General features: G+C 40.2%; 1 protein-coding gene across 2 annotated transcripts in view; it reads left to right on the top strand.

Moving 5' to 3' along the window:
- Positions 1 to 26,563, top strand: part of DCBLD2 (discoidin, CUB and LCCL domain containing 2) — a 42,560-nt gene that overhangs the window by 9,706 nt on the left and 6,291 nt on the right. Inside the window, exons 2-10 of one of the 2 annotated variants that reach the window (XM_066619627.1) lie at positions 8,704 to 8,931; positions 11,632 to 11,769; positions 13,543 to 13,594; positions 15,081 to 15,153; positions 17,147 to 17,283; positions 18,518 to 18,558; positions 19,082 to 19,297; positions 23,261 to 23,385; positions 26,148 to 26,295. In XM_066619627.1, coding sequence (XP_066475724.1) covers positions 8,704 to 8,931; positions 11,632 to 11,769; positions 13,543 to 13,594; positions 15,081 to 15,153; positions 17,147 to 17,283; positions 18,518 to 18,558; positions 19,082 to 19,297; positions 23,261 to 23,385; positions 26,148 to 26,295 — 1,158 coding nt within the window. The remainder of the gene's footprint in view (positions 1 to 8,703; positions 8,932 to 11,631; positions 11,770 to 13,542; positions 13,595 to 15,080; positions 15,154 to 17,146; positions 17,284 to 18,517; positions 18,559 to 19,081; positions 19,298 to 23,260; positions 23,386 to 26,147; positions 26,296 to 26,563) is intronic. The other variant, XM_066619628.1, reaches the window with a different exon arrangement.

Consider the following 26,563-nt stretch of genomic DNA (forward strand, 5'->3'; position numbering starts at 1 on the left):
TCCAGAGGGCCAACCGCTTCTCTGGAGGGTTTTTTGCTTCTAACATATTTGAAGAAGCTTTTATTATTCCTTGGAGTATATGCTGTGTATATGATTCTTGGAGTATATGCTGTGAGCTAGGATTGCACCAATTTTACCACCTTAAAATAAAGAGGATCTTTGCTTGTTGACATAAAATTATGCACTGACAGAACTACAGCCTAGATATCTTTTCTGCCTTTCCTGATCCTGAATTTGAGGGATTTTTCTATGACTGCAGGAATCATGTTATTACTGAGAGCTGAGATTTAAGATAGCTGTGCTTATAGAAGTTAATTTAAAATCCATTTTATAAATCATAATTTTTCAGCCTGATATTGAAATCTTCTCCCTTATCATACCAGATTGCAGCTTTCCATGACATTTTTGTAGATGCAATAGATTCAAAATACTTCTTTAAAAAGTTTTAACATAATTTTGTGAGGAGTTTAAAAACCCTTTTTGAAAAAAAGTTACTTTTTTTTTCTTAATTGTTTGTGTTAATCAACTGTGCTGAGATTCTTGGGAGAGAATCTGCCCTTAAAGAACTTAGAAAGGCCATAATCAGTGCCCATTGGTGCTTCTATTCACATCAGAAGGGTTCCAGTGTGAGCTGTAGCAGAAGCTCTATAGAAACTTAAGAATTTGTGGTTTATCCTTAGATGTTGAGAAGAGCATTTTAGAAAATGAGCTATCTGCTTCATATGTTATTATTTGTTCAATAGTAGTCTTGTTTGAGTCCTTATGTTATGGACTCATGGATATTATGCTCATGGACGCTCATGGATGTTATGCCAAACATCCACCATTCTAAAATCAAATGGACCTTAGCCAGCAAAATTACTTTTCAAAATATCCAGCAGCAGCTATTACTGTATTTGCATATCTTAAGACTTCTCTAATTTATACCAGCTGATATGGAAGATGTATACCAGATATCAATTTAAACTTTAGATTGAACTTTTGAACTATCACCAGAGTCAGACTCAGAAGCTTTGGCATGAAACTGGATCTGCTTTACGTATCTGCTTCTTGCACACAAATATTTGTGTGCCAGTTCCAAAATGTAGTACAGTTTTAATAGTTGATTGGCTTATAACACAATCCGGTGCATGTCTACTTAGGAGTAAGCCCATTGAATTCATTGAAACTTATTCCCAGGTAAGATTTAGTAACTTAGAACGCAAACCTAGGCACTTTTAGGGCTGGCACAAGTCCCTCCTTATGAGTCAGGGAGGCCAGTGCAAAGACGCACACCGGCCTCCCTGTGCTGGATCCCCACCAGTGAAGGGTGAGTTCTTGCCAGCTGAGACAGATTGCATGGGGGTCTGGGGAGGGCAGAATGAAGGTGTTCCAGGGCAGGGGGTGCGCATGTGGCGAGCAGGCTTGTGGGTAGCCAGGGACTGAGTGGGGGGTGGGGCCAGGATCTGGCACTTGGGCTGGATCCTAGCCCCACTCACAGGCAACCTGGTGCAGTGCCAGACTACTCAGTTCTGTTGCCACCCCTTTAGGTGGTGCGGATTCGAGTAGCCCCATTGAGGCTGCTGCTGCTTTACCCAGGGTAATTCCCCTTGCCTGGGCTGAGTCACAGCCAGCCCCAATCCTGCGCTAGATAGTGCTTGCCTACTGGCCTGCCTATTCCAACTCAAGTTAGGATTGGACTGTTAGACCAGTGGTTCCCAAAATGGTGGGTCATGACTCACTATTGGGAACCAAAACTGGGCCATTCCCCCTTAAGGGGAGTGGCCCAGTAATGGGTGTCCCAATGTCATCCCCAGCAATTGTGGTGCTGTGGGAACCCAGGGGCTTTCCCCCTTATCTGGGGGGTCCTGCTGGCCTTGGAGACCAGTGTTTGTCCCTGCAAACACTCCCCTCTGGTCCCAAAGTCTGAACAGGACTTTGGGAACCGCTGACTTAGACCAAGGAAGCTGGATTGGCTAAATTTTAGAAGCTCAAGTAATTGATTTTCTGTCTGATAATACTATAGTTCCTTCAAGTGTTACCTGATTAATGTTATAGTGGAGATACACAGAAATACATCACAACAAATCATTGCGTCAAAATTAATACAGATTAGTAATAAAAATTTAAGTTGTTCATGACTATGAATTAATATTACCAGTTAGTAGAAGATGCACATGAAACCTACATTATTAAAATTAATATTATGTTTATTTTTTAAAGTTGGAAATCCACTTTTTACTTGAGTAGTTTCTGTGTTTTTAGTCAAGGTCACACAAAATAATCCATATGAAACTGACAGCTCAATCCTGTACATCGGTGTCTCCCAACCTGGGGATCATGACCCCTGCACTGGGCATCAGGAAACCCTGTATTCCCCTTTAAGGGAGTGGCGATCAACCGGTGAAGGCAAGATGGTGTCGATGGCACTTCTGGGTTTGAGCCAACGACAACTAAGGGAAAAAAGGTTTTTTTGGTCTTACCCGTCTGTGGCGGCAGACACTACAAAACCTAGATTCTCACTGCCACTTCAGATAAGTAAGTAAACTCCTTTTTTCCCCTTAGTTGGTAGCAGGAACCCAGAAGTGCTGCCAAATTGCCACTGCCCATAGCACCCTGCAACTGCTCAGTGGTTCCCTTACCTTTAAGTAAAGATTGGGAACCACTGCTATACAAGTTTACACAGAGGTGAGTCCTGTGTTAAATGGGGCTTACTCTCAAGAAATTATCTATTGCATTGCAGATCAAGGGCCCAATCCTATCCAACTTTCCGGAGCCGATGCAACCTCAGTGCTGCCTCGAGGTAAGCGAACAAATGTTCCCACACCTTGAGGAGGTCTCCATGACTGCCCCCCCCCCCACAGCAGGATGCTGCACCCGCCCCATTGGCACAGCTATGTCAGTGCTGGAAAGTTAGATAGGATATGGCCCTCAATCTGCAGAAGTCAATGGGAATTTTTATTGTACAAACTTTTGAAGTTTGGCGGTCTTCAGGGACATTATGCAGTGAATTAGGTCAGAACTTGGTTTAAAACATTAATTTAAACTATGACTGAACTGTCTCACTGAGTCAAGGTTGAAATGCCCTTTGTATTCTTTACCAAATAAGGAAAAGGTGCTCGCAGTGGAATCCCTGAAAACAAGACTCATGTTACACAAATCCCAAAACAAGTACCCAAGGTGGCTTATTTCCCAATAAAATTGTTTTTAAAAATTAGAATGTTGGGAAACTCCTGTGAAACAGAACTGTTCAACATTCTCCCTCAAATTATGCTGGGAAATTACATAATGCAAAATGCTCTACTCAGGATTGATCCAGCTTGTCTCCTTCCAATTTGAACAACATGATATAGAAATCCTGTTTTACTATTTCTTTGGGAGAGAAATCTAGATAAATATTTTCAGAGATCCACAACTGCTGTCGCCAGAAGTGAAAAGAAACCTACTTCTGTTGACCCTCAGGAAAAGCTTCCAATATGTTCTGTCACAGATGCAACATTTTTTTTAAAGCCACCAGCAACAAAGGAAGGCAGAAAGTGCTGCTTTCATAATGGAACCAGGCTATGGCTTGTGTTGGGATATAGCATCAGTGCTGTAGACTGGAGGTTATGATGCTGCTACAAATTGTATATCATCTGACATCTTTGACCTATAAACACCTGGTCACAGTTCAGTGAAGACAAAAAAGGATGCATTTATTTTTTCCTCTGTGGTGCTGGAAGGGAAAAAATAACAAGCCTTCCTCATTATTAGAAACAATGTTTCGATACCAAGCCCAGCCAAAATGTTTAATTTCAAAAACCATGCCCTTAAACCAAGCAATCAGAGTATTTTAGCACATGGTTCAGAGTAAAATGCTCAGCTGTGTGGAAATCCTCCACTCCTTTAGTGAGGTTCATTCTCCATATCCTGAGAAAAAAATGAGCTTCAGGAACTGGAACTGGTAGCGTTGTGTGCTATTGAAAGTGGGTTGAACTACACAAGCCCAAATTCATTAGTGCTGCAGTCCTATATTCAGGTCCAACCTTGTTATACATGGATTTTTTACACACAGATTTTACTCAACACGAATGGCCACTGCCATGAGAAGGAATGTGGTGATCCCTGGAGAAGAGGAAAAATGCACCTCTTTAAAATGCTTTTCTTACTCTTGTAGAGATTTTTATCTCAACATGATGAGAAGGGCCCTTTAAATTAAAGGAAAACAGTGCTTTATGATAGAGGACAGCCAGCTGACAATCCCATCAATCATTCTCTCTCTAAGTGACCCCCTCCCTTCCCCCTGAACACATGAAAGAAAGATAATCCTTTCTAAGGGCCTGGAGAGAGAGTAATTGTTGGACTGTAGTCTTAATGACTCTATCTTAACATCACAAAGGTCAGCAAGGCGGGAGAAAAGGGACTTTGTTTTTTAAATTGATTTGCTATAGTGTGATTTTTGCCATTCACCTGAGTTATGGGAATGGAACCCTCCTAATACACATGTGTAGAAGGTAAGCCCTATTGAATACAGTTGGACCTTGTTATCTGCAAGGGTCTGTTCCCAGACCCCCCCACAGATATCTAAACCTGCTGATCCCTGGGTGGGGCCATCACAAGGGTCCAGAATATGGTCTGAGGCCCTGGAAGACTGTATACGGCTTCAGAATGTATCCAGAAGGCCTTAGTAATGCACTTCTGGTTTTTGTGAAAACTGGAGGCATATTTCTAAGGCCTTTCAGAGACCTTCTCCCCCTTGGGCCTTGGACGACCTTTTGGACATGGGCAAGATTGGATTGTTAGTGCAATCCTTTTATATCACGGAGCTCTGTGATATCTCTACAGATTTTGAATATAACTTGTCAGCTCACAGGCCTACAAAATTGAGGGTCAGAAAAGTTTTTCCCAAACTTTATGGTGGTTTGTTATGAATTTGGGGTGCCAATTCCAAAAATGGCATCTGTTTTGCCCTATCACGTATAGTTTTGGAGATATAGTATAGCCTCATTAGTGAATGGTTCAGGCAGCTTCCTCATGAGGAAGCCATGGTGTAGGCATCCAAAACAGATGCCATTTTTGGAATTAGCACCCCAAATATACCCAGGAATTGGTGTAACACTGAAGGAAGCAAAATGTGTGTTGGCCTGTGTTATTTTGGCATGAAATACATAAAATGTTGGTAATGCATATTTTTTCATGAAATAAGTACGTAGTAATATTCCTTTTTCAAAGGTTTGATGGTGTGTGTTCTCTTAAGGTGAAGGATATCCATGTTGCTATTTTTCCCCATCTTTGGCAGAAAAAACCCAACTCTTCATGGAAAGAAGCTGTTAATGACCCCCCCCCCCCACTGGAGGCAGGGCATAGATTCTTTTGGATTCCACTTGAAATGGAGAGACACATGATATTAGATAATGAATTTGCAGTCTGTTAAGCTCACTAGCATAAGCTTTATAATTATCAAACAATGCAAAGACATTTTAATTTCAGTCTCATAACATTTCTTCTCAGTGGTTCAGTGTGTAAAACATAGCGGTTTGGAAATGTCCAACTTCTGTTGCCTGTACCTTTCTCCCATCTTACCTTGCGCTTGATCTCCCAGCCTGCATGGGAGAACTGGAGGCCAGAAGTGAGACCAAACCAGGAAGATCCATTCTGAAATGTTGTTGGTTCTTGAAAGAGAGAACCTCTATGATTGTAAAAATCCCCTTGAGGGATTTAGAAACGCCTGCCTATGTAAACCGCCTTGAATAAAGTCAGGGGAGTAATCTGATGACCAGAAAGGCAGTATAGAAATACCTAGTTGTTGTTGTTATTATTATTATCCGATGACCAGAAAGGCGGTATATAAATACCTAGTTGTTATCATCATCATCATCATCAGAGTTCATGCAAGTTAAACATTAATGCAGGAGACCCTAATCTAGTACAGTGCAGCCCCAAATTGTTGGTAAAATCCCTGCTTTCAACCAACCAAATTTTGCAGCATTATGGTACCCCTGGGGGCAGGGGATAAGAATAGGCCCTCAGTTTGGCTGTACTTGTCGTAAGAGGCGACTAAACAGCCACCGGGTAGATGGGACTCGTCAGCCTGGGAAGGCAGCTCATCTGAGAGAAGGAAAACTCTGATCCCAAACCTCCACTGCCTTGTGGCTACATCCAGTTATGGAAAAGGCTTCAGGAGTCAACCTCGAGGCAAAATCCGGAGCCGGAGTCCCTGAGGCAGTTCATGGCTGAACACAGTCACATTCTGGCAACTCCTGCGACGCCGCTGGAACCAACCGTATTGGCCTCTGCCTTTCCATTGGACCATTTCAGCGACGTGGAGAGGGGGGATTTGCTGCATGGGTAACAGCCTATCCTCCATACTTACTTTACCCAGGCTTCGCGCACTGGAGAGGACACTCTGTTCCAGAACCACCATTCAGAGCGTGACACCATAGTCTTCCGAGACTGAAGGATGCCAACAACAAATGGCATTCAATCTTTTGTGACAAAAACATATATAGTATTCTTTTTGCTTTAATGTGTGGTCTTTAACCTTGATTAGCTAGACGCCACCTTTCTGCATGCTTCCTGAAAAGTATTTTTATGCAGGAAGGATATATGTTTCCAAGGAGCTGGAACTAGATCAGCTCATCTAACCACATTTTAAAAATTCTTCTGAGTGCCATCATGATCCTTATTCTGAAACAGTATTTAAGTTGTCAGTAAAAATTGCTGACTTTAACCTGGTATAAGTCCTTTTATGTGTACTACTCCTCTTCAATCATGATCTTTAAAACCATATCTTAAATTAGGGCTTCAAAATGTTGCCATCCCAGAATCATTAAAACAATACAAGTATTCCTGTTTTGGCAACATTTGTCAAAGCAAGTTTTTAAGATGTTGACTTTTTTTTGGTGATAATGGTACATCATGTCGTATTTTATAAATTCTTCAGACATGAGAATTAAAATTCCTGCTGTCGGGAAAGTGAGATAACAACAACAACAACAGTATTTATATACCGCTTTTCAACAAAAAGTTCACAAAGCGGTTTACAGAGAAAATCAAATATCTAATGGCTCCCTGTCCCAAAAGGGCTCACAATCTAAAAAGATGCAAAGGAATACCAGCAGACAGCCACTAGAACAGACAGTGCTGGGGTGAGGTGGGCCAGTTACTCTCCCCCTGCTAAATAAAAGAGGAGCACCCACTTGAAAAAGTGCCTCTTACCCAGCTAGCAGGGGTTAATATTGATCTTTAATATTGGGATAGTGATCTTTAAAAATAGTAAAGCCATAATGTGCTGACTCTCATCTGAACCTATCCTCCCAACAGGTAATTTGAACTGTTTAGAACTGTTTTTAGCCTTCCTAGTATGTGTCATATCTTTTATTATGCAAAGAATAAAATTGGTAATAGAAAGATAGGATAGACCAGTGTTTCTCAAACTGTGGGTCGGGACCCACTAGGTGGGTTGAGAGCCAATTCCGGGTGGGCCCCCCATTCATTTCAATATTTTTAACATATTAGACTTGATGCTACCATGGTATGTGACTGCACTTCGGAAATGTTACAGATCTGTACTTTTAACAGAGTACTGTGTATATGCTTTCAACAATGATAGTAAATGGCACTTACTCCTGGGTAGGTCTGGGTAGGATTGCAGTTTAGGATTATCAAAACTTTTCCTGCTTGTTGATGTCACTGCTAACTATGACATCAGTTCCGGTGGACCCTGACAGATTCTTATTTTAAAAAGTGGGTCCTGGTGCTAAAAGTTTGAGAACCATTGGGACAGACAGTTCTATGTTCATAAAGTTTTCCATTGTGATTCTTCAGTCCCACGGTTGGGAGTGGATATGCACAAGTTTAAATGTAGAAAAGGGTGTAGAGTTTTTGAGATTGGAGCCATATTTCTAGACTGGCAATAAGTTCTATGTATTTGTCAGCTGACAGGGCAAGCTTCTTCTTATTCGGTCTTTTCTTGACTACAAAAGAGACTGGAGAAGGTCATTCTGAAGCATTTTTATCCAAAGGCTGCCTGAAAAATTTGGTTTTATTGCCTTACTATGTGGCGTCCACAAAATCAGCAGATCGTGGAGTCCATTCTTGCCTAGAGGGCCATAGCCTGTCAACTGAAAAGCTTTCAGACTCTAGTGTAACCCGAAAGCTGAACTAGATTGCAAGAGATTGGACACAATTATAGATTTTGGCTTTTGTGTGGGACAGGCCTTTCAGCAGGTGGTGTGAGAAGGAAAAATCTTTCCCCCCTGCATGTAACCGGTAAGTTGATCAAGACAGGATCATTCATAAAATCACAATGATATGACTAATACAGCAAATGAAGTTTGCTAAAGAGATGTTTTCAGCATGTTCTTCACATTACTCTCTAGTTAATACCAAACAGAAGTTGAAGGGGAAATGCATGCCTGTAAAATTTGCTCCCAAAAGCTGTAATTGACTGAGGACTATTCAGGTGTACCCAGGAACATGGACTGTCCAGAAATAATAAGTTACATCTTGTGCTGATCAATTTGTCATTGCATGTTTGTTTCTGATCATTAGGCAATTGATATATATATATGTGTTTTGCACTTTTCTTTAAAGTCTTGGTAGACTCTTAAAGGATGATGGAGCAATTCAGGGCATTGAGTTTGGGCCATAGGCCACAGCCTGTCCTTGAGTTATGGGTTCTGATTCTTTTCTTGTTTCAAAAGTAGTGCTGAAAATGACAAGTGTTGCTGTCTTTTTTTGTAGGTGATGGATGTGGATATACCATTTTAGGTCCTGAAAGTGGAACTTTTACATCCATTAACTACCCATATGCCTATCCTAATAGCACAGTGTGTGAATGGGAGATTCGAGTAAAGCCTGAGCAGAGAGTGCAGCTCAAATTTGGTGATTTTGATATTGATGATTCAGATTCTTGCCATTTTAATTATGTGAGAGTTTATAATGGAATTGGACCCACAAGGACAGAGATGGGTAAGACCAGTTTTCCTCTCTCCATTTTAAAATGTCTTGGAAATCTTGTGTAATTCAGAATAATAAAATTATGATTGATTTGCTTTTTAGTAAAACATCCCTGAATTATTTGCATGGTCTTTCCCAAAACCACTGAAGAACTTAACTGAACAAAGCTTTTCAATTAGTTATCATCTGTACTAGATATATCTGTCACTTTTTGTGTATATCAGGGTAATTTTACACATTATGCAGAGACAAACCCACAGAGGTGTGCGCTCAACAGGGAGCTGCAGCTACCTGTGGGTCTCTGATAAGAAAACCTGTAAAACATGAATGTAACAAATATGTGCTTGCAAAGGCATGTATTTTGATGCATTTGCAAACAAGGGTTTGACACATCCAACTTCCATTTTTAGATTTATACTTGGAAAACCTTGGGAGTGCATCTAGAAATCACTGGTTTCTTATTGATAATGCATTTAAATACTTAAGAAAAGGATACAGCTCTGTAGTGAAGATACAAATTTCAAAAAACAATTGGAAGGAATCTTGATGTGTCAAATATATATTTTCCATCTGCTTTAGCCAAGCTATCCCCAGACTCCTAAATTAACTATATCTCTTAAATCTCTTAAATGGTAGCATTTTAGTTTCTGTCCAAATGGTAACTGCAGGTTATGCCTCCTTATCCACGGGAGTTCTATTCCAGGACCCTCCATGAATAGCTGAAACCATGGATATGGGCAAATGCCTGTCCTGGGGAGCTGCCCCCTCTCTGAATATGGAGGATCTGTAGATATGCCCCCCCCCCCGTATTTCAATGTGTAAAACATAAAAGCCCTGGAGGGCTTCCCCTGGCCTCCTGATGCCCTATAAGGCATTAAAAATGTCACTTCCGGTTTCTCCATGAAACCGGGAGTCGTATTATTTTGCCTGCCAAGCTCAGCTTGGAAGAGGCTGGGGACAGATGGCCTCTGCTGAGCTCAGAAGCCCCTCCAGAGGCAAGGCTCCTCTCGCCTGGGGAGGCACACTCTGGGGGGGCCCACACCCGATCTGCAGACAATTGAATCCACTGATATGGGACCCGCAGATATGGGGGGCCCCCCCGTACTTGAATGTGTAAAAAGTATCTGGGTTCTGTAAGAGAGTGTGAAAGTTCCTTTGGGCAGGGGGAGGAGGAGCTATTGAGTGGACAATGAAATTCATGCCAGTGCAGCATTTTTGTAATGCGCTGCAATAAGCATTTTTCTGTTACCAAGTTGTTAGTATAATAAGTTGGACATGTATGAATAAAGTAGAACAATATCCTGTGATTTTATTACTTCTGTTTATCTGACTTCTACATCTTTAACAAACCCTTTGTGTTAATGACTTCTTTGTATACAGCAAGAAAAAAAATACAATGACTTAAAAATGTCACTGATGCCTCAAGTTTAAATTTTATAAAAATCAACCAATAAAATATTGTGGTATTGCTTTCTTCTAAAGCAGTGACCTAGATATTTCTGAATATTGAATATTGAATAAAGAAGCTTGAATATGGAGATTAGCTGAACCATGTCTTGCTTGAAAGACAGCTTGTAGTATGAAGGCTTTTACCAAGCTCAGCACCTATTCTGCTTAGTTCTTGTATGATAGTGTAGATTTGCTTTCAGCCAAGTTTGCTTGTTTAAAAATAAAACAAAGTATGAGACCCTTAAATGGTGTTGAACTTCAGCCCTGATTTGCTCTAGCGTTCAGTTTTACAAGATGAGATCCCTGGCCTGTATACATTTTCTACTTCTTGTCTGTTCCCTTTACCTCTCAGTGGGCAGCATCAGAAATTGAGCAGTATGTCTTGCTCTGTCAGAGCTTTTTGAAAATACGAATGGTAAGCTTGAAACTTGCAGCCACAGTTTCTTGAATTTACACATTAGAAATAAGGGTGAAGTGCAAGTAGCTTCACCAAAGATACTGGGGCTGGCAAATTATTTACACCTGTAAGCAGGGCTTGATTCTCTATGCATTGTGATTTCAGAATTTAAGGAGAACTAGAATGGAGTTATAAGGCCAGTTGTATTGAACCCAGAAGTGTGGATTAAAAAAAAAAAATGAAACTGCATGATTACATCTTTAGGAACACTTACAACATTTATGTCAACCCACTTTACTTGCCCTGGTAAAGGTACTAATAGTTCATATGCTGAACTGCATTGTAGGTGAATGTAGGAAATGTAGGAGAAGCTCTTGCTCACCTAAGAGGCCATTCCCAACATTATTAGAAAGACTCTACCCTCAGAAGGAGCAATATTTTCTTACTGCTATGCATTGTTAGGGAAATAGGATGCTTTGATACCAAGTATCCTTATGTTCTTAAGTATTGGTACCAAGTATTGGTATCGCATTGGAGGTCTTGAAAAAGTATCTAGAATTGTTCTGACTGTGCCCTTGATGCTCCTGAATAACTGTTTCCTAATATTTCCCCTACCACATCTTGTGGGGGGGGGGGGGAATCACATTGGTAATTTGTGTTTCATGTTCTTCATCTTTGTGTAGCCCTTACAGTGATGCGAAATGTGTTTAATTTCCAAGAAATCCTAGGTTTGGAATTTCTTCATGTCGGGAAACTGAGGATTATAAAGAGAATAGTAGTCTTGAAACACTGAGATGTTAAATGTGTTCTGAATGTAAAATGCATGCTGAATCTTTAAATAATTATTAAATGTATTTGTTTGCCAGGAAAATACTGTGGTTTAGGCTTGCAGATGGACAATTTAAATGAGTCAAAGAGTAATGAAGTTACAGTACAATTCATGAGCGGCATACACTTTTATGGACATGGATTTCTTGCGTCCTATTCAACCACTGACAAATCAGGTACAGTATTTATCAGATTCTTACTTAGTAAGTACACCACACACATTTATTTCTATGTGCCTGAATACCCAGTCTTGCTATGCATTATATGTTTCTATTTCCCTGCACACATTTACTGATAAATTATTCATAGTAAATTAAGCAAAGACTATTATAAGATCACATCCAGACAGAGTAGAATTTATAATCTATTTTAGATTATTATGAAAAGCTATTAGGTGGTAGAGGAACAGATTCACAGGCAATCTGCCTTGGATTTCCTAGCTTCAGAGAGTAGGATTTCTGAGAGTAAGAGTTACTTTTGCTTGACCATTTATTAGTGTGCTGTTCTCTGAGTAACTAGTGATCCTTTGCAATTTGATTTATATGACTGTTCCACACGTGTGTGAGCATTTTAGAATCTGTTCCATTGTACCCTGGGGGGGCGGGGTTATTTCCAAGAAAAGATACATAAGATCAAACTGTAAATCAACATAATCCTCCTTTAGAACTGACTTTGACCCGTCCCAATCCAGAACTGTCTTGCCTTTACTTCTAACACTTCAGAGACTGTCACCACTCCTTCATACCTGTTTCCTAGCCAGAAGATCCTCTGTATGTGTGTGACATTCTATATGGTGAGAACTCTGCAGGTGAGATGATTGCTAGAGGCATTTCCTTGATCTTATTTGCGCTCTCTCTCTCTCGGTGTAAAGCATGGGGAGAAAGTTAGAGCTTTGTGAGCTTTGTGATTTTAACAGCATTGCTTCTCACAGCCCAGTCCTATCCAACTTTCCAGCACCATTGCAGCTGCAATTGTGCCCCAAGATAAGGGAACAAATGTTGGCATGGCTGCATTGGAACGTTGGATAGGATCAGGCCCTTATAGGTCTGCAGTTTCCAGATTAAAGGGCTGTATCCAGTCATGTCTATATTCTGTAGAAGTTAATGGGACAAGTTCGTCAGGAGGACTAACTTTTGTCATTGATTTCAATGGTGTGATTTCAGTCACAACTTTGGATACCACCCAAAATTTTATCCTAGATTTCAGGATATTGAACAAAGAAGGGATAGAGAATTCTGAATTGGCTCCTAGGTGGTGGAAATGGTGTTGTAGTCTCTGTCCAGTGAAGTATGATTTTTCTAGCTTTGTGGGCTGAGCCATGCCTTTTAAGGCAGTACTTATGCAAATAGGGCTAATCAGATACACTGCATAGGTGCCCAGCACCTTTTGAAGGAATCAAAGCAAGATAAGCTAGTGCTAGTTTTTCTTTGGAGCAGGATGCCTTGGAGAGGACACCTTTAGTCCCTGTCCTAGGAAATCTGTAAATAAAAAAGCAAAAGGTGTTGCTAATATCTAAACTTGATTTTTTTTCTTCACATACCTATGTGGAATTTGCTTTGTTGCAACACTTTTTAAATAATTAGTTTGTGTTCACTGGTTTAGGCATAGGGAGGTGTGAGTATTAAAATTTTAATTGACATTTTAAAGTATGCCTTTATATCCCTCATTAACAAGTGCAATATGCATACCACATTTACTTTATGATTTGGTTTGAATTTTAAAAATGAATACTAGTGTAGTCTGAGAGTTCTTGGTGGATGTGTCCCAGATTAAAAATTAGCAGAGTTCTACAATGTTGGTTAAATCTTTTAATGTACTCGTATTTTTCAGCCACAGTACAGAAACTGTGGAACTGTGGATGGAGGTCTTTAATTTTATGGTGTTCAAACTTGCCATTCATTATTTTTATTTTTTTAAACATCTATCTACTAATGTGTGCTTTTTTCTAGATTTAATAACATGTTTAGACACTGCAAGATACTTTTCTGAGCCAGAATACAGGTGAGATTCACTAGCTGATTTTTCTCTGTTTTGAGAATAATTTTGGGCCCCAACCTCACCCGTCACACAGAATTGCATAGAAAAGAAAAGCACCTTGTTCATGCGTGAACTGGCTTTTAGACAAGGCCTACAGATATAGCAAAATAAGGCAGGAGAATACTGAGGTGGTAAAATGGTCTATCCCAGCGGTTCCCTGCTTTGGAAATGTTGTGTTTGGGAGGGGGGTGTGAGGCCCTGACAGTGCTACAGTGATGGCAACACTGCAGGGATCCAGGGGCTTATAACCTTAACTGGGGTGTGTGTGTGTGTATGCTGACCTCTGGCAGGGTTCTCAATTTTAATGTATTTATGGAAAACCTCTAGTTTTACTAAATTTGTAGAGTCACCTTTTTAGTTCTGAAACTCCACTGATTCCATGTATTGTGCTAACTTGAACTTAATTATTTCATAAATCCTATTGAAGTTGTTAGATTTATTCAAGCATTTCAAAATTTCAGTTTAAAGTGCACTAAGTAAATTCTTAGTGTTCATAAATTCTTACTATCTTCTTATTACTATTCTTATTAACTCAGGAAGTGTGTGTGTGTGTTCAGCTGTGAGTTTGGTGCAGTAGAAATGCTGCAGCACAAATGCTATCTAGCCCTCATGGAACCAGATTCTTGACATCTATTTAAATGTTTAATCTATACTAAGCCCTATATAGTATAGCTACAGAGCCCTATACTGCTCTGGGCCAGGGTATCTTAGAGATCACCTACTTCCGCACAATCCGGCTCGTCCTCTTAGGTCATCAGAGAAGGCCTTTTTACAAGTGCCGCCGCCTAAGGAAGTACGTGGGGCGGCGGCAAGAAATAGGGCCTTCTCAGTAGTGGCACCAACGTTATGGAACTCCCTTTCCCTTGACTTAAGAATGGCTCCCTCTCTTGAGACCTTTTGGCGAGGCCTTCTGTTTAAACAAGCCTTCTGAGTTCATGGCCTTTTTAACATCTTTCTATATCTTTTAGTATTTTTACAGGCGTGTTTCCTGTATGATCTGCTGCTTTATGCTCTTTTTATCTGCCTTTTTATCTGAATACTGTTTTTATGATATCTGTTAATGTGTTTTTAATATGTTTTTTATCTGTTTGTTAAATTATGTTTTTGATTTGTTTTTAACATGTTGTAAGCCACCCTGGGTCCCTTTTAGGGAGAAGGGCGGGGTATAAATAAAGTTGTTGTTGTTGTTAATAATAATAATCATCATCATCATTATCATCATCTATGGCAGTTTGTAAAGTTTATTTACATCTTACTATGACAGTTTTCTGGATGTGCAATATTTTTGACTTGCCAAGTTTTCATATTTTGGCTTCCTAGGTAGTGGTGCATTTTGGCACTAGTACAGCAGACAGGAAATGCATCTCACATAAATTGTATTTAATTTTCTATTCATTTGTGTAACCTGTGGCTGTCTATAAGTTTCACGGTATAATTCTTTTACTTATAGTAAGTACTGTCCAGCTGGATGTGTGCTTCCTTTTGCCGAAATTTCTGGGACTGTTCCTCATGGCTATAGTGATGTAAGTAAACTTCAGATATTTCGAGCAGTCATTTGAACTTTGTCTAATTGATTATTGCACTATGGACATTCAAATTATGGCAGTTTCATATATTTAATATTGAGGGGTGCAGTTATGAACATAGTTTTTCAGTGGCACAGTCACTGTACTCATTTCAAATACAGGTGTATGTATGCTGTCTCATTTATACTCTGAATGAATACTCATTTATACTCACTCCCGAATTGGCCTTTTCAGCCACACTAGACGCTGTTCCAGAACCACCATTCAGAGCGCGATACCATAGTCTTTCGAGACTGAAGGTTGCCAACAGGTTATACTCTGAAAAGGTATTTTCCCATGAGCTGTTGTGGCTTCAAAACAGCTGTACATTTAGTAATACTGTAGCATTAATGATTGTTTATACCAGGGATGTCAAACTCATTTCATAAGGAGAGCCACATTCATGATGCCTGCTGAGGGCTGGAAGTGATGTAATTAGGCAAGAAGTGATGTCATTAAACAGGTCATAACAAAAAATAAACACTTTTTTCTCATTTAGGGACTCATTAGCTGCAAATGACAAAAGAGAAAATATACAAATCTTGATCATATTTCAAGATATGGGAAAGCCCAATTTTCTTGTGGGCTACCCTTTCAGCAGGAACACCTCAGCACTACTCAGCAGCTGAAAGCCTGAGAGCCATATAAAAAGCTTCCACAGGCCGCATCTGCCCCCAGGCCTTATGTTTGACACCCCTGGTTTATACAGTACTGGTATGTGTGAGTGTAGGACACATGCATCAGATGAAGTGACCTTAGCTATTTTTTTTTTTGCAAGTCTTTGCTGTGTGCGAGATTGCAAGTGCCTCGGTTCAGAGCATCCCCCAGCCATACATGCTCTTTGTTGTCTTTCTTTAATCGCAGTTTGCCATGGCATCTGACCTGAGCAAGCTATGGTTAGGTGCTAACTAGGAGCCCAATCCAGCCCTAGCACTGGTGCTGAGTACTGTAAACATGTAAGGCACATTTACGGCACCCTGAGAGGAGTCAGTGCCAGCTCAGCGCTGAACACATGTTCTTCAGAGCATAATAGGAGCTCTGAGTGCCAGTGAGGGCCTTGGGGGTGGGGGGAAGCATTCTGGGGTGGGGGGAAGAACTGGGGCAGGAGGGGAGTTGGGACTGGCAGAGCAAAGCTCTGCCAGATCCTATGTTCCATGTTGGGCTGAAAAGCCTGACCTGGAGCACCTCCAGTCTGTGTTGGCAAAGCAGCCAGGACAGAATGGAGGAGACCCATTGTGGCCCTCATGTCCTTACTTGGGGAGAAGGGGACAAAAGTCCCCTGCTTCCAGCAGCCCCAGTGGTGCTGCTAGATGCAGCTGTAGCCATTTTGGCACCGCTGCACCCAGCGGAGCCAACCAGGATAGGATTGGGCAGAATAGGATTGACTCCCAAACATGCTTTGCAACTTACTTTAAATCAGCTGTTCCAAACTGTGAATTATAGCTTCCTGGGCAGCTGCAGAAACCAGTCAGGGGAGTCACAGAATCATCATGAGAAGCCTGCTGCCCTATCCAGTGTATAGGATTGTAGCCCTAACAGGGGGCCACAGCCACAGGTTCAGTAGGTCAAGGCAGTTGCCAGTCCAAAAAGTTTGGAAACCTCTGCTTTAAATATTTTATATAGTAGTTTCCAAGCAACTTCTGGTTAGTACTAATTATTGTTTGCCCATTTTGGACATTACTGCCAAAAACAGAGAAAAATCAGTAAAAAGAGAAGGGAGTTGCTGCATAGGAGGGATGTGAGAGAGTTTTCATCACTGAACATGGTTTTGGCAGCTTCATATCTGAACTGAGCCAGGGTGAATGTTATGAATGTTTCATATGTTTAGAACTTTGCAAAATGTAAATGGAATCTGCATTGTTTAGATGCACAGCAGTAGTTTATCATACTGACAGTTATTAATGTATTATGAAATAGCACATAGACTTGACATTTATCTTCTTTTCCCAAGTCGTCTTCACTGTGCATGGCTGGTGTGCATGCAGGAGTAGTGTCCAATGTTCTGGGAGGTCAGATCAATGTTGTAATCAGCAAAGGCATTCCATATTATTATGAGAGTTCTCTGGCTAACAATGTCACATCAAAAGTGTAAGTACATCATCTATTTTTTTTATCCACTGCTTTTCAATTGTCAAAATTAGACTTACAGAAAAACTTTGTTCTCATGAAATATTAATCCTGTCCATGCAAGGATATTGTTAAGGCTGATAACTACAAGTTTTGGAAAGTATGGACTAGAAATAAAAGACAAGCTTTCACTGTAAGTTTGGTTTATTGATTTCTGTAAAACACTGGTTCCCAACCTGGTCTGCAAGACCCTAGGAAGAGATCTGCAGTCTCAGGGGAAAAAATAACATTGGATCACTTCCAGCATCTTGCTGAGCAAGTGCTCCCTCATGGACCATCAGAGAGTATGGAGAACAAACTGTCTGCAGCTAGCATTGAAGTGTTGGCTGCAGGTTGTCCATTCTCCACCCTCTCTGGTAGTGTGTGGGGGAGTGCTCACTGATGCTTCTCCATGAACTGTCGGAGAGAGCAGAGAATAGGCTGCCCACTGCTGGCATTGTATGTGGTCCACAATGATTCCAATTTTTGTCTTAGTAGTCTGTGGGCCCCTAAAGTTTGGGAACCACTGCTCTAAAATGAGATCTTCTAAATTTTTAAAATTTGGTTTTCTCAAATTGTAAGCATGTCTCTTCCTTGGTATTTAACAATAACACAGCTTATAGCTCTTGCTCCTAGGCATTGCTTGTCTTCAACTCTTAGCGAGAAGGGAAGTGTTTAAAAGGCCCTGTTGGCAAAGCCCTGAGAGCTTTGCAAGACATATGGGTAGGCCTATGGAAACTACGTGGTTAACTTTTTGCATTGTGGAGGCCTCAAACCTATTTGAAACTTTTTATGCCCTTTCCCTGTTTCATGGTAATGATATAGTAAGGTTTAGGTTTAGCAAGATGTATTATTCTTTGCTCAGTATATGGAGTCTTTAATACCGGAAAGATGAAGATACGCAGGACTTTTATGAGAATGGAACTAATTTGAGTGTCAGCAAGAGATACAGAAAGTGAGAAACTTAGGCGTTAAAGAGATGAAATCCATCTTTTCCCTACTTTATTTTGAAATGTGAAGGCTTTTACATTACATTGAATGTGTGGATTCTAGTCCAAGGATATTCAAATAATAGGTTCGGAATGTCAGCTCTACTGTTTTAATAGTACAAAAACACTACATGCTTGAGTAATCCTGTAATAGAACACAAAGAAAAATGACGAACAAATTTTATTGATAGTAAAGATGTAGTTTTATGGTTTGCTTTTTAACACAGGGGACCACTATCTGCAAGTCTCTTCACTTTCAAAACTAGTGGTAAGCCTTCCTTCCTGTTTTGCCTCTTGGCTGCTTAATAAGACCTCTGGCTAAACCAGTCTTGTGCATCTGCTGAATGTTTGACCTTCTTTCCCTGGATTCTTCATTATCATGTCAGACATGTAGCTAAATGAAAATTTTCCATCTTTGTCCTTAACCAACTCCTCTTCGGTCATTTTAGGAAACAGTTATTCCCACTTAATTTCTTGTGCAGTCTTGAGGCCTTTTTGGACTTTTCCCATTTATTCCAACATCCAAGTAGCTGTTGCTGTGTTAGGTCACCTTTTCTTCACTGTTGCTAATATCTAAATTTTCTCTACTAAAGTCATAAAACTGGTGTCAACAGAAGAATCCCAATGAGAGACATCAGTTTATAAACATTATAAAATTTTATACTTTTGCCATTCAAATTTTATTTTGATTTCAATCTTGTCCTATTTTAGACTTAGGGTGGATTATAGTATATATTTAAAAGGGAGAGACTATAGCTTCATTGTGTTTCTTTGTTGTTTTTCATGATCAGGTTGCTATGGGACATTGGGAATGGAGTCTGGCGTAATTGCCAATTCACAAATTAATGCATCATCATTTCTAGAATGGCCTGAACAACTGGGTAAGCCAAACACCTGGAGACCAGAAAGAGCCAGATTGAAAAGACCGGGACATTCTTGGGCGGCTCTTTCTAATGATGAATATCAGTGGTTGCAAGTAGACCTAAACAAAGAACAACGAATAACAGGTAAGTGCCTCTGAGTTTGTTCTTGAAAGGAAGATGAAAAGAAATTTTGCTAATAGTTTGAATTTTAGCTGGAATGTTGCTAAGAGCTGAGACATTTTTAGACTGTGCTGACTTCCCTCTTCATGGGGTTGGTTGCCAGAAAACAGTATAGCTTGTGCCAAGAGGATGAGTTCATTTGAACTTAGTGATCGAAGACATTCAAGAAGAGGAGCATCCACAATTTAATAATTAAAAAAAAACACAAATCCTAAGAAGAATTGAACATATTTACTGCTCATCAAGACAATGGTTTGACAAAAGGATTTTATGGGTATTATAAACTATTATCTACTGTTACATCTTTAAGGCCCCAGTCTAACCCCTTCCACCAGTACTGATGCAGCTGCACCAAGAATGCATGGGCTGCATCCTGTGGAGGGGACACAAAGGCAAACAGAAGGTAATTATTACTTACCTCTGTGTAAGCCCTGGGGCTTCCTATAAGTCTCCTTGGATATATGCCACCTATTTTGGTAGCATATGTCCAAGGAAGGAAAAGGGGCAAGAAGGTTTTAAAAAGAGGGGATAAGGTGCAGCACCATCACCCTCTGCCTGTGATTCCACCCCCTCTACTCCCATGATCAGCCCTTCATGCCAGCTTACTTGCTTCTTATGGTGCTCCAGCTGTGGCAGCAGGCTGCTGCTGCCATTTATCGTGACAGCTCCAAAATGGCCAGTGGTAGCATGCTGGCTGTGCTACCATAGCACCTCTTCAGCAGATAGGATTGTGCCATATGTTATACAAATTGACTTCTTGAGTGTGTCTTGTCACGGGGGAAGATGTTTTGCTGGAAGTCAGGGCCTGAGCAGAGGTACGTGCAGGCTGTTCACAGTCACCACTAAGGGAGTGGGTGAGTGCAGTTTGATATGAAAGTTTACTTGTGCACAGTCTTTTAATGGTCTGCCTGTGGAGCCTGTTGGAAGCTTTTGTACAGCCTGTAACTATTAACTAGGTCTATGCAGAAACCTACTGCCCAAGCAGAATGGACAGTAGATGTGACCTTGGTAGCAGGCAAGCATCAACCAGAGCCTCCTTGGGCGCTGCATTGGAAGCCCTGCCCTAGGATTTCAAAGGTTGTATCAGCTTCTGTCTCTGGGGTAGCAGTTAGTACATGGTGAATTTTGCTAGGAATTTGGCAGACTGACAAGTAGAGCAAATGCCTCAGTGCCATTTATTGAAAAATATACCTACTGATGGTAGAGGCCTGTGCAGACCATTATTTCTTCTCCAACCCTCTCAAGGCTGTGCACATTTGCTGTCCTCTTGCTGCTAAGGAAACCCTGGCAGCAACAAGCTGTGCACATGCTTGGGCCCTCCACAGTTGATTAGGACTGCAAGATAGAGTGCAGTGACAGAAGCATATTACCACTTTCTCTGAGCCTGGAACCTAAAGGGAAAGTGAGGATTTCCCCCCTCTCCTGCTGCCTGATTCCTATTGGTTGGGAGTTCTGAAGCCCTGGCATCCTTCGTTTACATGCTGACTTCTATTGGCTGAGAATTCCAAAGTTCTAGCATCCTTCGTTTGCATGCCTTACCAGGGTGTAGACTGTAGCTGTGCGTGTTCGCATAGAGGGAGATAGGTCTGGAATTTTCAGTTCCGTTTCTAAGGGGTACAAAAGGGCAGGGACCCAACTGCTTGGGGCTTTTCTTGTTGCAAAGTGAGTGTGTCACTGTTGGCTAAATATTAGCCAGGGATGCTTAAAGACCTGAAACTGGAATTGAGACAAGATGTGGCTCAGCTTGAAGAATCTGTCAAAGATATTAAACAAGAGACACGGGAGATCCAGAACAGAGTGAATATCACTGATTGCAGAATCAGAGTCCTTGCAGAATCGGAGTCCTGAGTTCAGAACAAGAGAAAACATTGGATATGATCTCTTTGATGGAACAAGCAAATAAAGAAAAAACACTGAGATTAAGAGCTGTACCAAAGAATTTCGGAGAAGTTGGATAAGATTTGAGACAACGAATGGTTCAGGTCCTAGCTTGGTATTTACAAACAGATGAACAAATCATTGGCTCAGAAGTTGACTAGGTTTATAGAGAACAAAAAATGTACTGGCTGGATACAGTCCAATAGGCAAGAAACTTTTTGTAGAAATTTAAAGAAGAACAGGAAGACTTAGGACAAGAGGGAAGATTAGAAGATATACAACAGGATCAATGTCAGGAGGAAGAGGTTTTGATGGATAATGGATAAACTTACAATTTAATAACAATAACAAGAATAAGAATAATGACTTGTCTTTAATAACAAGTCAGTAAAAACTTTTATGGATAATTGGAAACCATTCATGGACTTCCTGTGCACTGAGGGGAAAATGGGCCAGATAACCTATGGATTTGATGAGTAGATAGGGAAGTTAATTTTCATGTTTCTTATTTTTCTTTGGACAAAGTAATTTTTAATAAATCTAGACTGTTTAAGATCTGATAACTAATTTTGTGTATGATTTTGTAGTAGAATAAAGAAATGTAGTTCAATATAATGGGCCAAATAATCTATGGTTTGATGAGTATATAGGAGACTTAACCTTGATGTTTTTATTATTTTTGTATTGAAAATGTATTTTTCAATATGTGTAGATTGTTTAAGAATTGATAACTAATCTTTTGTATGATTTTATAGTAGAACAAAGAAATGTAGTTTGAGATTTCCACATTTGCCACACAACTTGTAATATCTTTATTTTTTATTTTTTTTGTTTGTATCTGTGTTTAATAAAATAAAACATGGAAAAAAATATTAGCCAGGGATGGAGGTAGCTGTTTTGATGGACTTCAAAGATTGTTGGCTTTGCTATATTGATAACCCAGTAGGGCAGAGACCAAGCCAATAGGTATTATATGTTTAGCAGGGTAGTTACTTGGTGCATGTCTTATATGCTACCTTTGTTTACCTTCTTTTCCTAATTCAGCTAATAAATTGATTGTGTTAACTTACCTGACTGCCTCTGTGTTTTGTTAGGTTGTGACTTCACAGGGTCCTGAGGGAAATCTCACTCCATGCTGTTTGGGGCAATTTTTTCTCTACACTTCCCTGAATTATTCATGTGTAATTACATGTAGTTTTGAGACAGCGAAGAAGAGACTTGTGTGAGGGGAAATTCTTCAACTGGCCTCAATGGGGAATATAGATTCGGCTTCCTTCAATTTTGTCCAAGGAACTTCAATTAGATGATAGATATTTTATTGTCATTGTACCAGGTACAACGAAATTTCAACACACTCCAAGACACAAACATAAAACATTTAAGTAACAATCATACAACACATTTAAATCCATCCCACATTCAATGCTACATATACATACAGATTACTCAGAGAAATAGTAAATAATAAAACCCAGTAAACATTTGAAGATGCTGTGTTACCACATTCCTAGTAATTTTTAAGTTCATTATTCCATATGGTTATAACTCTGGGACAAAAGCTGTTCATAAATCGTGTGGTGTGTATCCTAATAGATTTGTATCGTTTGCCAGAAGGCACCAATTCAAAAAAATTATAAGCTGGATGAGTATGATCTTTGAGAATACTTTGTGACTTCTGCAAACAGTGGGATATGAAGATGTCATCCAGGACTGGTAAATGGGTCTTAGTGATGGTCTGTGCAATCTTTATAATTCTCTGCAATGCTCTTTTATAATAAGACACAAGCAATAAGACACAAGCAAACACTGTGGCAGGTCTAACTTCCCAAGTAGAAAGTATAATCGCTTGTGTGCCTTTTTTTACTAACATTGGTGTTAACAGACCACAAAAGATCTTCTGCAATATAAATACCCAAGAATTTAAAACTTGCAACCCTCTCTACCTCCTCGCCATTTATATGCTGCTTAAGTATATATTGGTCCAAAGCCTTGATTAACGTAAAAAAAAATCTTGCTATTTCTTGTCAATGAGAATCTTCTTTTTCACAGGTATCATTACTACTGGCTCCACCTTAGCAGAGCACCATTATTATGTCTCTGCCTATAGGATTCTGTCCAGCAATGATACACAGACATGGATAGCATACAGGGAACCTGGTGTCGAGAGGGATAAGGTAAAATTGCTCTATATTTTGTGTGTCAGAATTAAGTTGTAATCAGGCAATTACTGCATCTCTTTGAGTGTGAATTCTTTGAGTGTAGTCTGCTTGCAGTTATACTCCTGACCCAAATGTCTGAATTGAGTTGGTTGCATTACCCACTGGTCCAATTATGTGCAAATTGCTACTTGGTGGAGGGAACGTTGCTCCTTTCAGCCCTTTGCACTATTGTAGAAGAGTTCCACATCCTGTGACCATGTTGGCCAGCAACTGTATATTTAACTACCCCTGGATCATCCTGATAGAACAACAGAACATGGCTAAGCAAGTTTGTTTGCGCAAGGCAAGCACTGAAATAAGAAAATGTGCAAAATGAGTTTCAGTGGAGATATCAGAATTTGGAAGCATTGGATAAGAGCTCAGTGGTAAATGTCCTTTTGGGGGGGGGGGCCATAATCCCGCATTGAATATTGAATGAGGTGTAGGAATGCACTTGTGAAGTAAATTTATTTAAGCATTAACACTTTTCTCCTCTGAATTCAAGGTGGTTTGAACATCTAGGCCAGGGGTGTCAAACATAAAGCTGGATGCGGCTCCCAGAAGCTCTTTATCTGGCTCTGGGCTCTTGCTGCACCACCATCAGCTGCTCTCAGCTGCTGAGCTGTGCTGTCACTGCTGAAAGGGCAGCCCACATGATAATGGGACTCTCCCATATCTTGAAAATATGAACAAGATTTACATATTTTCTCTTCTGCCGTTTCCTAAGTGAGAAAAAGTGCTTATTTCTGGTCATGACCTGCTTAACGACATCACTTCTTGCTTTCTGATATTACTTCTGGCCCTCAGCAGGCATCATGAATGCTGTTTGGCCGCTATATGAAGCAAGTTTGAGACCGCTGATCTAGGCTGTTTGTAAGTCAAACTCATTATAGCTTTGAAATAAGAGCTTTCATGATTTGTCATAGTGGTATTTTGCTGTTACTGTGATATACATGGGACGCCTTGATGGTTAAGCAGTTGCGAACCAACAGCAGCAATAACATAATGTAGTAGAAATATCTTGTTTAACTCTTCTGTCGTGAACTGTCGTGGCAAGACCACTATAAATGAGCCTGTTTCTCCTACTTATTGCTTAATTGATAGAAATTAAGGCTTAAGCTGTAATACTATATACACTTTCCTGGGAGTAAGTACCATTGGACTCTGTAAGACTTACTTCTGGGTAGACATGCCTATGATTGCATGGCAAGAGAATACATCCTGGGGAAAATAGCTGAAGTGCCCTTCCAGCACTCCGTTGCAACCAAGTCACATCTAGCTCTATCGTCAGCTGCCCTTCTTTAGATTTTACATGTTTGAGTCTCTAAATCATTCTTGGGCTTTTGCAGGAGACCACAGAGGTAAAACATGGCCCTGATTTTCACCCAGAGAAACACTGTAAGCCTATTGTTTTAAGGTGATGAATGGCTACTGATGAGTTGTCCTTGAAATTTTGCAAAGTAGTCAGCTAAGCTGTTTGTCATTGCCTGCTTGAGGTTATGTAGATGAATGTTTGAGCAGAATAGAGACTCCTGAGGTTATTTAAGATTTCTGAAATGTGGCATTTATCAGATACGTAGAAGGAATTTCAATGAGAGATGTCTGAAGTTTCCTGAATTTAAACTATGCATTAAATGCACTTACATTCCTCTGTGCTTTGTGAACTCTGGGTCTGAGGCTGTCAGGGTCAAGAGAGGAGCGTCTGTCAGTGACCACACACTGATCCAGGACAGTAGCTTCTATAGTGGTTAGCACACTCACTTCCTTCCTGCTCCTTTTTCTGTCCTATTTGGACTTGCAGCTTATAGGGTGAAAGCTTTGGTTGACTGAATCCACTGCCACCAGTCCAGGAAATCGGGTTAAGCAGATGGGCTCCCTGGGTAAAAGCTCCCCTCCTAGAACAATACTGAACTTTAGAGGTCGCTATTGAAATCATTCTTGCAGTAGTGCCTGCAGATGTGGCAATCCACTGTACTTCCCATACAAGGGACCAGGAAGACTTGGGGTTAAACTGTAAAAGGTTTATTAAAATTCTAATAAAGGAAAAGGGGATAACAAAACCAAATGAACAAGAAAAGAAAAGGAGCAAAACTTGAATTTGGCACAAAGGGGGTTAATTAACCATCAGTAATACTGGCTGCTAGTATGGTGCTGAGGCACTGCAGAACCTCAAGCATGCCTGCTTTAAATTGGATGGAAGACTGTCTGGGAACTATGAATGAGCTTAGAACAAGACTGGAGGAGACAAAGTCTAAAATCAAGATCAAATCCTTTCAGTTTTTTGACTGTTGCTTATCTGATTTTTATCTGATTTGGATGATGAACCCACTAACCCTTGCATTCCCAGCAACTAGCTGGATGAAGAGAGAAGGAGAGCTTCCACCAGGGAACCTGTTTTCTTCCTTGGCTAGAATGACATCACCCTATTTTATCTCCACTTTTTCCCTGCCTGGAGAACAGTTAGCAGAAATCTGAGCCAATCAGCCAGCTCATTCCTAACTCAAACATTTCTGAATTCCAGCAGAGAAAGCAAGATGCAAATGAAGGCTTGCAAACAAAAGCAGAGTCTGTAAAATACTTTTTGGTACCAAGTTGCATAGAGGAGGAGTGGGAAAGGCCCACACCAAGAGGATCACACAAAATTACACAGAAATGCACGTTGAAAATATAGGCATTTTATGACAGAGGCATAAAATTGGAGCATTTTAGACTTTAATTAAATCATCTCTTTTTTACAGATATTTCAAGGCAACACTGGATATTATCAAGAAGTTCGCAATAACTTCATTCCACCTATTATCGCTCGTTTTGTTAGAATAAACCCTGTGAAGTGGCATCAGAAAATTGCCATGAAAGTGGAATTGCTAGGATGTCAGTTTAACATTGGTAAATGAAGTTGTATTTAATATAATTCATATTAGGGAGAGCTGAGTAAGAGGAATAACTGGCACATTTTATTATGCTAATGATATGTTTTATATGTAATTGGCTGGCAGTCTTTTCCTTGGCATTTATCAACATTTGATTTCAGCATCAGTGTGATTGAATGATGTTCCTGCAGTACAAAGTGTATTATGGCTTGTGACCCATTCATTCATTCATTCATTCATTCATTCATTCATTCATTCATTCACATTTATTTGTTGATACAGCA

Source organism: Tiliqua scincoides, chromosome 3 (genome assembly GCF_035046505.1).
Source record: "Tiliqua scincoides isolate rTilSci1 chromosome 3, rTilSci1.hap2, whole genome shotgun sequence".
NCBI classification, from domain to species: Eukaryota; Metazoa; Chordata; class Lepidosauria; order Squamata; family Scincidae; genus Tiliqua; species Tiliqua scincoides.